Consider the following 13927-nt stretch of genomic DNA (forward strand, 5'->3'; position numbering starts at 1 on the left):
AGATATCAGATGTAATAAGGGCTTTATAAATACATTTTATTGAAGAGAAAGAGCAACAATTGTGATGGCACATGTACATCTGGGTAGGGGCTGAGTTGGTAGGGTTGGAGGAGAGACGGAGAGAAAATTTAAAAAGTAGTGATCAGAGATCTGGAGGGGATTGCAGTAAGATGAGGTTAAGCATATTGCCTGCCTTGTGAGGGTCAGGGGACTGGGAAAGGGTGAGGTCAAAAGAGGCAAGGAGGGGAAAGACATTTGTGGAAAGAAATGTGTAGAATTCAGGTGTTTGTAGGTTGAAGTCGCCCTGTATGATGAGCTGTGAGCCATCGTCTGGAAGTAGCTTATCAAGGTGTCTCATTGAGGAATTCTCCATGAGGACCTAGTGGGTGATAGATGACAATAATGTTAAGCTAGATTGGACAAGTGACATGAGGAGATGGACAGGTGAGAGAGGAGGAAAAGAGAATCTCCATTTAGGAAAAATGAGTAGCCCTGTGCCACCACCATGATGACCAGATGCTCTTGGTCTATGGGAGAACACTTAGTCAGATAACGAGAGAGCAGCTGGAGTAGCAGTGTTCTCTGGGGTCCATGTCTCTGTCAGGGCCAAAACGTGAAGGGACTGACCACTGATTGGCAGTTTCAAAAGCTGCCAAAGACTCGGATGTCCACATGGGTTGTGCGTGCAGGGTACACTAGATTAGAAGGGTTGAAACCACGGGGTGGGGCGCATCTGTAAAACCTATAGTGACAGGAGTAAGCAGGCATGGAAATCACACACATACTTGACAAAGCTACAAAAGAGCAAAATTAGATCATCTGAAAATAACGAGGTAACATACCCAAGTAAGAGAGTGGTGTGAAGCCTTCCTCTCTTTCCTTCCTCGAGTAACATCGCAGAACAATTCTGCAGAATGTCTTTGTTTTGGGAGACAACACCACCATCTGACAAGACTGCCGCTTACTGTAGCCGCTGAAAAACTGGGAGAGACTAAAGTACTAACACTAATTGTAGGGCCCTATAAAATCCTCAATGCGGAGAACTTGGACAGAATCACGGAATCCAGACATTAAAATGGAATTCAACAATATCGTAACATTTATTGAACTTAGTAGGGAACCAAATAAATAAATGTTCCCAAGTCTATCATAAGACATGAACAGACTGCACCAGTGATTCGTATTTCATCCAAATCCAAGAGGCAAAGAGAATTCCCCCTATCTGTGTATGTGCAGTGTGCGCGTCTAACACTTTGTGTAGCCGTTAGCGATGATGCTAATAAAAAATCTTCTGGTAAGATGCACTGGAATTGAAGGGTAACTACACCCAAAAATCTACATTCCTCAAATTTTTCAAAGACCTCAAAAGTGGTCTCTTGATGTGGTTTAAGCATTGTTGTGGACTTGGAATGCCCAATTTATTTGTTTTTTTTTCTATTAAGAACTTGTAATTTTCCAAAACGTGAAAAACATGAAAAAATAAAAGTTATTTTACGGCCCTATAATTGCAGATTGCCTAGCAGAGGTGAAGAAAACTACCCCCTCCAACGGACACAGCCACCAATTATCAGTCACAAATGGACCTGAAACCAGTCCAAGTCAATGTTCCAACACTTCACAGCCACAAGTACTGAGCATTCAGCAGTTCAATGATAGAGTAGGAAGCTAGGTAGACGGGTAGCACGAGGGTAACTAGAATTACCCTATCCAGACTATATCAACAACAACACTTATTTCAAGTCAGAAAGGCTTCTCTTGCAGAGATTAGCTGCCTTCTCAGGCTGTAGATGAGCACAGCTGCAAATACTACAATACGCTGAAGGGTAATTCAGTTACACATCTCTTATTCTATTCAATTCTGTATTACTCTATTCAAATCTGTGTAGCGCAACTATACTATACACAAAACCATCTTTGCCTCACCACCAACTGTAACTGAGAGACATGCCATTTAGTGAGAGGCTGGGATCTGAAACTGGAGTGTCCCTAGAGAAACCTTCCACCCTTCTCCCTGACCTGACCCTCCTTCACAACACACACACGCGCACGCACACACACATGCACAAACACACATGCATGCACACGCGCGCGCACGAATGCATGCACAATAAGCACGGACACACGCAGCTCCAATAACCTGAATGGAGCGCAAACATCAGATGAGATCGATAACAAAAGCAACTCATTGAAAATCCGAAGACGGAATAAGAGACGACTGCACCTGGCATTTCAAGGCTACCATGGCAACTAGACCAAATGGCTGTTCATTTGGTGAGGTCCATCAAACACTCCAGATTGCGCAACGCTTTCCTGAGAAGCACTCTCCACCAATGGGAGAATACTTTATTTATACCCTTCACAGAGGCACCTGTTGCTTGTTGGGCAGTGAAGGAATGTGTGTGTGTGTGTGTGTGCGTGTGTGTGTCACACACCATATGTAAAATTTATAGCCAAATGTTTTGTGTGCTGATAGTGACTGAGATAGGCTGTTCTCTAGTTGCCATGACACTGCCTATGGAACGACAGGGATATGTAAACTTGCCAACAACATTGGCCGTAGCGTACAGAGGTGTGTGTCATGTTAATCCTCTGTTAAGACAATGTCGGTGATGAGTGATGACTGAACTTTTGGCCTGGTGGTGCGTGCGTGTGTGTGTGTGCACATTTGTGCATGTACGTGATTCCGAGGGGTGCGGATTAGGTCTGGTCGGGTTGAGGGAGTACACACGGGGACATAAAACAAGAGACAAATGGACTTGGAGACACACACACTAACATCTCAGTATTATGGCCGCGGGAGTTTACATACCGGCGGTCTGTTTAAGAATACAACATGGCAGAGAGACACAGATGCTGGGATGCTGGACTCATTCACAAACACGCATGCACAGACACACACATGCACAAACACACACATGCACAGACACACACATGCACAGACACACACATGCACAGACACACACATGCACAAACACACGCATGCACACAGCAGGCACACAGCAGGCACACAGTGCCACGACTCAGTGCCAGGATCTCTCTCACTGAGCGGTTTGAGGATTTGGGCACGTTCTTCGGTTTTGCACTGAAACATGGCATTGAATATTTCCGGCCAGATGTCTTGATCCCACTCAACCACATACAAACACCTGGATAACTACCACCACTGAACAAAAGTACGTAATCCCCTTTAAACTAAACTGCCTGGCAGTCTCCCTGTAAGACTTAATCTAAGGGATACAAATAGAGGCAATCGTGACTGTGCTCGTGAGACAGGCTTTTATAAAAAAAAGTATGCACGAATGCATGCACGCTCTCCCACACACATGGTCGGCTGAGTAAATACTACAATAAGCTGTGTGTGTGTGTGTGTGTGTGTGTGTGTGTGTGTGTGTGTGTGTGTGTGTGTGTGTGTGTGTGTGTGTGTGTGTGTGTGTGTGTGTGTGTGTGTGTGTGTAACAGCTACAGAAGCACGATCTGTCCACTGCTTCTCTTCTCCTGAGGAATGTAAGGAATGCTCCAGCTCTGCAGGCCACCAGGATGTTGCACGCACGCGCACGCACGCACGCACGCACACACACACACACACACACACACACACACACACACACACACACACACACACACACACACACACACACACACACACACACACACAGTGGACAGGACAGTGCACATGTGTAAGGATGTGGGTAACGGTACGTTTATCACGGTACGCAAAAAAACCCACATAAAGCACACACCTTCAAAACCAAGGACCTAACATCAGATACTACCCCCATACTTAAGTGTCTATACAATATGTGTTACGATACTATATGCATCACGATTGCAATTGGACACAGCTATTGTACTGCGATTCGCTGTTCCAGACACATTTCACTATACTGTCTGTCTGCTGCAGAGGGACAAGAAAGAACAATAAACACAGGTTTTGATCAGTCCAGGAAATAAAAGAGCTGAAAACATGTTGCCTCGCCTTTTATAAAGAAGATTGGGGCCCAAAGCATAAGAGGAGAAACGCAGATTTGAATAAAAAAAATCCCAAATGCTCTGGGAGAAATATAGTTTGTTGATAGTCTCAGAAAAAAACGGTATGGTTGGGGTACAGTATTGTTGCCGGGGATACAAAAAACACACAATTTACCTTCAGAGGTACACATATAATCTCACATGGTACATGCAGATAATCTAGTATAATGGTACATTTTTGTTCACAATATTTTGAATATTAAGGTACAGTCATCACATACTCTCAAAAACCACACCCATCATATTTCCCAGTATGTCCTATTGCAGGTTGATAAAAACAAACATTCAATGTGTGTTTTTTCATGCTCATTGATTGCATGCTCATTGAACATGTTTGGAAATCCTAAATCTGTCTGGATTCCAATAGGAATTTCATATCACACAGCCAGCATAACGTGACTTGCCTGATGTGGCCTGCAACCCAGCAGTTTCAGACCATTGTGTTGGGGGTAAACTAGGCTGTCAAAGTATGGCTTTATGACCTACAGTATGTCATGTATTGTCATAAAGAGTTTAATTTCAAATATAAAATATTCACTTAGGCACTCACTATGTGAAGGTTATGGGCCTGAAGGTCTTTGAATGCAACAACCATGACTCTGTCACTAGCAAACAGTCATGGGTGGTACTGGTAACTAAAATTCACTTGAAAGGCACTCTGGGAAATATGCAAATAAAGCATTACACCCTGCAGTGTTGAACAACAGCCAAAAACCTTTTAGAGCTACATTTTTGCCACTTAAAAAGAACAAGCTGCTTTGTCCCTATGGTGATACCCTAAAAAGGCAAATGTGTACCTTTTCCAAAGGTATGCTTTTGTACCTTTACTATCTTGTCCCCTAAGGTACACTATTGTCTCCTTTAAGGTACAAATTGCAAGGGTACATTAATGTACTTAGAACCAGAGGTAATTATGTGGTAAGTAAAAATCAGAGCCAGTAGCAAGCCGTCTGTATTTATATACTGCAGAGGGCAGAAGTGATGACTTACTGGCTTTATATTATCTACGTGTCTGGAGGTGTGTGTGTGTGTGTGTGTGTGTGTGTGTGTGTGTGTGTGTGTGTGTGTGTGTGTGTGTGTGTGTGTGTGTGTGTGTGTGTGTGTGTGTGTGTGTGCGTGTGCGTGTGTGTGTGCGTGTGCGCGCGTGTACCTCAGCAGAGCCAGTCACAGTTAGAGCCATTGATTTTGTGTTGAAACAGATGGAGTTATTTCACTATACCACCAGACCGGGGCAGGGACAGGACTGCTGACTGAGACGCCACCTCTACACCCCCCCACACACCTCTGGTCTTTTCCTGCTCCCTTTACTAATAGCCTCCGCTCTTAGGGGGTAGTGGCTATATATTTCCCCTCTCCTCTGACTGGTTCTTGTAGTAAGGACAGATGTGACCCTGGTGGTTTCTAGGGATAGCTGCCTTTGCAAATGTCACTGATTCAGCTCAGATCACCTCCCACATAGGATTGCAGTAAGAAGGTAAAGCTAGTATGAGCCTAGCATCGACTGCCAAGAGCCACTCAAACAATATATTGCTTGTGACTTGTGTGTTGTTGTTGTTGTTGATTATGAGGGGAAGTGGGGACAGGGAGTAGCTGTCAACTCCAGTTCTACCCCAACAAAACCCACCCTGAGCAGGACATTGACCACTGATCTGTGAGTATGTCCTGCCTCACCTGCTTAGGGTAGTATTTTAGGAGTGGTGCTGGAATGCTGCGTCTACAGTTTCATAGAGCAACATTATCTCTCAGTGCTACACTATGGACAACCCAATTCCTTCTAAAGGCACTTCCATCTAAATGAAGAGTATCTCTGACATGTCTACCTTTACAAATAAACAACTGTTTCCTGGTTCAACCAAAGTTTTCTCAACTCTGAAAAGGAAATGGGATGTTACCAAAATGATCTTCAATCTGTGAAATCCCTTTGTTATTATCTTCTTCTGTGTAATATCTTTGTTCTTACCTTGTTCTGGTCAGTCCAGTACAGGAAGTAGCCTTGGGGGTCGACTCGTAAGGTCACAGGGGTCACCGTAGTGGAGTCCTGTTGAGAGAGGAAAGCATTCCATTTGTAAGAGATAGAAATGTGTGTGCTGAACAGTTGTTGTTAAATTGTGTGTATCATTTTTTTTTGCGTGATTGAATGCGACAGAGAGCTGCTTCCGTTCCACTGTGCTTAAAACAGCGGGCTTTGATTGAAACAGGAGAGAGCTGCCGCGTGTGTGTATTGAAACAGGAGAGAGCTGCCGCGTGTGTGTATTGAAACAGAAGAAATGCTATTGTCTTTCAGACACCATCCTACAAAAGGACAACACCAAGGCACTATGTCACCACACACACACACAGTAACAGTCCCAGCCCAGGGCCGTCTTTACACACCGTAGCAAAGGCAGATACTGTTGGCTGCTTCTATAAAAAGCTGTGGCGTTTCTGTCCATAGTTGCCAGCCCAGCACAGCACTCAGCTGAACACACTGACTGATTGTCTTCCTGTCTGCCTGTCCTAGGCCTGATGAGTCATACAGGAATACATACAGTACAATTGGACACACTGTGAAGCTGGGACTCTTCAAAAGGATTCCAAGATACCGCCCATGCTGCATCAGAGAATCAGACATAATAGATTCTGAAAAAAGTGTCTAAGACAAAGTCAGCTTCCCAAATGGCACCCTATTCCCTGTATAGTGCACTACTTTTGATCAGAGTCCACAGCCGTCCTTTTAAAATGGTATAGGTCCACTACTGTATGCTGTTCACTATGTTGAAGGTTGTATGCGTGCTATGACATCATGTGAGGGGGCAGATTACATACACTGAAGAAAAATGGAAACGCAAAAATGTCAAAGATTTTACTGAGTTTCAGTTCATATAAGGAAATCAGTCAAAACAGGCCCTAATCTATGGATTTACCATGACTGGGAATACAGATATGCATCTGTTGGTCAAAGCTCCCAAAAAAAGTGAAGTGGATTAGAAGACCAGTCAGTATCTGGTCTGACCACCATTTTGCCTCATGCAGAGAGACACATCTCCTTCGCATAGAGTTGATCCGGCTGTTGATTGTGGCCTGTGGAATGTTGTCCCACTCTGCTTCAATGGCTGTCCAAAGTTGCTGGATATTGGTGGGAACTGGAACACACTGTCGTACACGTCGATCCAGAGCATCCCAAACATGCTCAATGGGTGACATGTCTGGTGAGTTTGAGGTGATGGCGGCGGATGAATGGCACGATAATGGGCCTCAGGATCTCGTTATGACATCTCTGTCTTGTTCAAATTGCCATCGATAAAATGCATTTTTTTTTTTTTGTCCGTAACTTACGCCTCCCCATACCATAACCTCACTGCCACCATGGGGCTCATCAGAAAACCGCTCGGCCATCTGCCCGGGACAGTTGAAATCGGAATTCATCCGTGAAGTCCACACTTCTCCAGCATGCCTGTGGTCATCGAAGGTGAGCATTTGCCCACTGAAGTTGGTTACAATGCCGAACTGCAGTCAGGTCAAGACACTGGTGAGGTCAACGAGCGCACAGATGAGCTGCCCTGAGACCGTTTCTGACAGTTTGCAGAAATTCACCTGTGTGATGACGATACTGTTTAATCAGCTTCTTGATATGCCACACCTGTCAAGTGGATGGATTATCTTGGCAAGGAGAAATACTCACTAAACAGGGATGTAAACACATTTTTTGCACAAAAAAACTATTTGAGATAAATAAGCTTTTTGCGCATATGTAACATTTCTGGGATCATTTATTCCAGCTCATGAAACATGTTTATATTTTTTTCTCCCTTGTGATTTAAAATAAGGACTGTCTTAGTTACTAGGGGGTCAGTTACTAGTCCTGGACGAAAAGACATATTCAATGGCGAATCCCTTTTTAGTCCAGGAGTACGTTTAGCCTGGATCTGGGAATATGGCCCAAGAGGGCTAGTATTTAGAAGATTTCTACAGCCTATAGCTGTCTGACGGGAAACAGAGGGTTGGCGGGTGAGAGATCATCATTGGGTTCTGGTCACCTGTAACAGGGTAACCTGAACTGGTGTTACCTGATGTACCCGCTGACCGCTCTAAACAGAGTTGATTGCAATCGTATCAATCCTACTCTATTCCATATAGACAGAGAAGGAGTGCGAGAGAGAGAGAGAGAGCGAGAGAGAGAGAGAGAAAGAGAGAGAGGGAGCGAAATCGAGAGAAGGAAAGAAGGAAAGGAGGAAAGAAAGAAAGAACAGAAAGAAAGAAAAGAAAATCGCAAATGGTCAACTTACACACATGAAAACAATGCCATGACTCATAACAAATCAGGTGAAAGATGCACTATATCGAGTAATGGTATTACGATGACAATGATGACACAAATGAAGGGCATGGCTAAGTGTTTGTCTTCAGAAGAATGTTACAACTTCACAGAGGATTTCATGGAGGATGTTGTATATCAGACTGAGAGACCTAAAGCTGGCTGGTCACCATGACAATCTGAGTAACAATGTGGTCCAGATTCTCCTCCCCTTAAAGGATAAGTACATATATTATTTCAACCAAATCTCTATTTTTGATGTAAATGGGATTTTGTATATACACTTTTATATATACATACACTTTTTGGGCGATATCACTAGAGGTCGACCGATTATGATTTTTCAACGCCGATACCGATACCGATTAATCGGCCAATTTTTATATATATATATATATATATACTCCTGGACTAAAAATATATATATATACAGTGCCTTGCGAAAGTATTCGGCCCCCTTGAACTTTGCGACCTTTTGCCACATTTCAGGCTTCAAACATAAAGATATAAAACTGTATTTTTTTGTGAAGAATCAACAACAAGTGGGACACAATCATGAAGTGGAACGACATTTATTGAATATTTCAAACTTTTTTAACAAATCAAAAACTGAAAAATTGGGCGTGCAAAATTATTCAGCACCCTAAAACGTCTTTAGATGTTGTACAAAAATAATTGTCATTCCAAACTTTATCTGCAACGTGATGTTCCATTTTGTGCAACTCAAGCCATTTCTTTTATTGAAAAACTACGATTTCAAAAACTCAGCAAAAGAAACAGGACCCTGTCTTTTAAAAATAATTCGTTAAAAATCCAAATAACTTCACAGATCTTCATTGGAAAGGGTTTAAACACTGTTTCCATGCTAAACAATTAATGAACATGCACCTGTGGAACAGTCGTTAAGACACAAACAGCTTACAGACGGTTGGCAATTAAGGTCACAGTTATGAAAACTTAGGACACTAAAGAGGCCTTTCTACTGACTCTGAAAAACACCAAAAGAAAAATGCCCAGGGTCCAAGCTCATCTTCGTGAACGTGCCTTAGGCATGCTGCAAGGAGGCATGAGGACTGCAGATGTGGCCAGGGCAATAAATTGCAATGTCTGTACTTTGAGACGCCTAAGATAGCGCTACAGGGAGACAGGACAGACAGCTGATCGTCCTCGCAGTGGCAGACCACGTGTAACAATACCTGCACAGGATTGGTACATTTGAAGATCACACCAGCGGGACAGGTACAGGATGGCAACAACAACTGCCCAATCCTTCCATCAGTGCTCAGACTGTCCGCAATAGGCTGGGAGAGGCTGGATTGAGGGCTTGTAGGCCTGTTGTAAGGCAGGTCCTCACCAGACATCACCGCCAACAACGTCGCCTATGGGCACAAACCCAACGTCGCTGGACCAGACAGGACTGGCAAAAGTGCTATTCACTGATGAGTTACGGTATTGACTCACCAGGGGTGATTGTCGGATTCGCGTTTATCGTTGAAGGAATGAGCGTTACACCGAGGCCTGTACTCTGGAGCGGGATCGATTTAGAGGTGGAGGGTCCGTCATGGTCGGGGCGGTGTGTCACAGCATCATCGGACTGAGCTTGTTGTCATTGCAGGCATTCTCAACGCTGTGCGTTACAGGGAAGACATTCCTCCCTCATGTGGTACCCTACCTGCAGGCTCATCCTGACATGACCCTCCAGCATGACAATGCGACCAGCCATACTGCTCGTTCTGTGCGTGATTTCCTGCAATACAGAAATGTCAGTGTTCTGTCATGGCCAGCGAAGAGCCCGGATCTCTATCCCATTGAGCAAGTCTGGGATCTGTTGGATCGAAGGGTGAGGGCTAGGGCCATTCCCCCCAGAAATGTCAGGGAACTTGCAGGTGCCTTGGTGGAGGAGTGGGATAACATCTCACAGCAAGAACTGGCAAATCTGGTGCAGTCTATGAGGAGGAGATGCACTGCAGTACTTAATGCAGCTGGTGGCCACACCAGATACTGACTGTTACTCTTGATTTTGACCCCCTCTTTGTTTAGGGACACATTATTCAATTTCTGTTAGTCACATGTCTGTGGAACTTGTTCAGTTTATGTCTCAGTTTAATATTTTGTTCATACAAATATTTCCTGTTACTTTTGATTTGTTAGTCACATGTCTGTGGAACTTGTTCAGTTCATGTCTCAGTTGTTGAATCTTGTTATGTTCATACAAATATTTACACATGTTAAGTTTGCTGAAAATAAAGGCCGTTGACAGTGACGTTTCTTTTTTTGCATTTATATTGATGTCCCCACTCTCCCTGGCCACAACTACAAACACATTGAGTCATTATGGAATTCTTAGAGACTCTTACTCCTGGGTCTGAATTCACACACAATCTCAGAGTATCGGCTGCTAAGAGCTAAAAGGTTTTCTCAATTAGCTCTGGACAAGATCTTACACTAGGGAAGGAAATTGTCATAATTAAAGGAATTTTTCCCATTTCGGAGTAATTGTGATCGTTAACAGGTTTTGTCTCAGCTCTCCTTTGAGTGAAGGGACAGAGGGAAGCAGGCAGACTGAGTGGCGACAGCCTTTGTGGCCTTGGGAATTCACCTGTCACAGTAGGGCGGCAGGGTAGCCTAATGGTTGGAGCGTTGGACTAGTAACCGGAAGGTTGCAAGTTCAAATCCCTGAGCTGACAAGGTACAAATCTGCCGTTCTGCCCCTGAACAGGCAGTTAACCCACTGTTCCTAGGCCGTCATTGAAAATAAGAAATTGTTCTTAACTGACTTGCCTGGTTAATTAAAATAAATAAAAAACATTCATATTTTGTCCCATTACTGCTGATGAAGATTTAAGGGTTGTACCATAAGCCATTGCCTAGAAAAGGGTTCTGTTCTGATTGTTTCGCTTGGGTTTTCTAACACTGTCTGGGTGGTTAGCAGTACAGACAGATAGAGTCTATGGAGGCAATTTATCTTCAAACCCCCCAGAAAGGATTTGGTATGAGAAATAATGCTTTCCTGCTTCTCCTCTTCTCTCTCCCCCTTTTCCCATCTCTCATTCTCTCTCTCTCTCCTTCTCCCTCTCGCCTTGCTCTACAACACTTGTCTCAGGCAGTGAATCAAAGTGCCTGTATTCTGGCCACTCCATGCCATCTCCGCCCTGCTGAGAGGATTTGGTCTCCACCTCTCCTCAATATTGCACTTTCCTCGCTCCACGGGTTCGTCGTGTATGTTCAAGGTTTCCCATGACTACTGTGTCACGCCTCTTCTGACATGCAGTTGCACCAGGGGGAAAGGTTTTGATTGAGAACATGCTCAATGATTTATGTACGTCTGAATGTATCTCTCTCTCCTTCCCTCCCTCCCTCTCTTTCATTTTTCACTCTTTCCACCGAGGGAAAGTGGGGACGGAGGCAGGAAGGAAGGAGTGCATGTGAAAATGGTGAGAGTGCGCGTGTGTGTGTGTGTCAGGAAAGACCTTAGGCTATGGGGTGTGGAGAGAGGTCACGGAAGTCCCCACCCTCATCGGCACAGTCTAAAAAACCTGGCTAGCACCGCACACACCTCACACCCCTTCTCACAACATACCGCCCCACGCAGAGAGAAAGGAGAGAAAGAGAGATCATTTGTTTAATTGCTATTTATGACTCACAATGACCATAAAGCCTAATAACATTTATAAACAAATATGAGTAAAACATTTTAGACCCACCCACATATTTTGCCTCGTCTACTTCTTGAGTTTATCAACAGTGACTGCGTCTGATGCCTATCCAAATATCTGAATACATACCCACTGTCATCGTTGTGCAATCAATGTTCCTGCTTATTTGCGCGGCTCTGCGTCAGGCAACAGTCCCGCTGGCAGTCAACAACACACAGGTGGCAGGTGCATGGCACTTCCAACGCAAACCACCAAAAATGACCTTATTAATGAATTGCTTATTAAGACAAGTGTAGGTTATTTATTTGAAGCTGCACAGGCTGTCTATAAAAGGTAACAATACCTTCTCTTTTTTAAGGCAAAACAACAACAACAAACGTGGTCTTTCCACATGATCACTGTGTTCAAATAAAACACGTTGCTGTAGCGTTACCTATTAGAAATGACTATGGGAAGTGCTTTGCAGTAGCCTTCTCCTGTAGGCTCATCTCACCCAGAGACGATATGTTGTAGCAGAGCTGTGCTTGACAGCGGTGAGCAATACATTCTAATCAAGGTCATTTTGCTGTTACAGGCTGGCGAGAGTGACTGATGATACCAATAGACCACTCATTCAGAGGTTGCTAGCGTTCAATGGTATTATAGCCTTACATAGATGAGTGTGGAGTTGTACAAGTCAAAACGAGTGTGATTAAATGGCATACTACTGTGTCGGGTTTCTGTGTAAAGCAGTGCATTCAAGGCAATGACCTCTCATTCTCAATCTGAAAAAGCGGGCTTGTGCACACATGCACACACGCGCACGCTCACCGTGACATTTACACCAACATTTCGAAATGCGTTTGACATCGTCACCCACAACTGTAGCGCGTTCTGTAGCCAAAAGTCGAACAGTGGTGGAACGATATTCCCTCGAGCAAGCAGTGGAGACTGTTGCGCCGTGGCAAATGTATAAGACATCCGTTTCAGTGCAGTGGTAACTGTGCACCAAACATTGGCCACTTAATAGACAGTGATAAACCAGTCCCCCTCCCCCCAAAAAATCAAATAAGACTTACATCATCCCATTTCATGAATTTGCTGCCCTTTCTCAGGCTCTCGCTCACGGACACCGGCTTGAGCTGCAGCGCATGAACTCCTGGCTGAGCCCCGGCCATTGACTCATCTACTCTCCTCAACCGACAAAAATAAAATAAACGGTTTTAAGTCGCTTTCTCCTTTTCCTTTCCTAAACGAAACGACCCTTCTGCTGAGGAACGATAGGCTGATGGAAGCTCCACTAGTGTTGGCAGTATCTCATTCCAGCATGGGGCTGCGGGTCTCCGCTTTGAAGCTCCCTGACGCGAGTTGGACGAGAAAGCAGGCTCAGCTGAGGGACTGGGTGAAGTCCGCTGATGACGGCTGATGCAGTTTCAGAAAGACGGGAGGGAGGGGTGGGGAGGGGGGTAGAGACTTTGAATGAGTGAGTGTCTGCACTCCTATTTAAAAACAGTCAATGCGGGGAACGAGTTCCGTGGCTCTATGTGATCTAGCGCCTCCCTGCGCTCAAGGCAATGTAGATAGTAGGCCTGCACACACTTCTACTATCCTTGTGGGGACCAAACAATAGATTCCCATTCAAAATCCTATTTTCCCTAACCCTAAACCTAACCCCCAAACCCTAACATAACCTAAAACTAACCCTAATTGTAACCCTAAACCTAACCCCGACCCTAAACCCTAACCTAAATCTAACCCTAACTCCTAACTCTAAACCTAACCCCAAACCCTAATTGTAACCCCTAAGCCTAACCTTAACCCCAACCCCAAAACCCTAACCTAAAACTAACCCTAACTCCTAACTCTAAACCTAGCCCCTAACCCTAATTGTAACCCCTAAGCCTAACCTTAACCCCAACCCCAAAACCCTAACCTAAAACTAACCCTAACTCCTAACTCTAAACCTAGC

General features: G+C 44.4%; 1 protein-coding gene across 5 annotated transcripts in view; it reads right to left on the reverse strand.

The window, feature by feature from the left end:
- LOC135505715 (1-phosphatidylinositol 4,5-bisphosphate phosphodiesterase beta-1-like) overlaps positions 1-13343 on the reverse strand; it is a 352313-nt gene extending 338970 nt beyond the window's left edge. For all 5 annotated transcript variants that reach the window (XR_010450312.1, XM_064924778.1, XM_064924779.1 and 2 more), the window contains exons 1-2: positions 13038-13343; positions 5990-6067 (exon numbers count right to left, since the gene is read on the reverse strand). Coding sequence is in view for 4 of the 5 variants with exons in the window: in XM_064924778.1 (XP_064780850.1) it covers positions 5990-6067; positions 13038-13136 (177 nt within the window). In the remaining variant the exon portion in view is untranslated. The remainder of the gene's footprint in view (positions 1-5989; positions 6068-13037) is intronic.
- Positions 13344-13927: the final 584 nt, after the last annotated feature.

Source organism: Oncorhynchus masou, chromosome 19 (assembly GCF_036934945.1).
Source record: "Oncorhynchus masou masou isolate Uvic2021 chromosome 19, UVic_Omas_1.1, whole genome shotgun sequence".
NCBI lineage: Eukaryota > Metazoa > Chordata > Actinopteri > Salmoniformes > Salmonidae > Oncorhynchus > Oncorhynchus masou.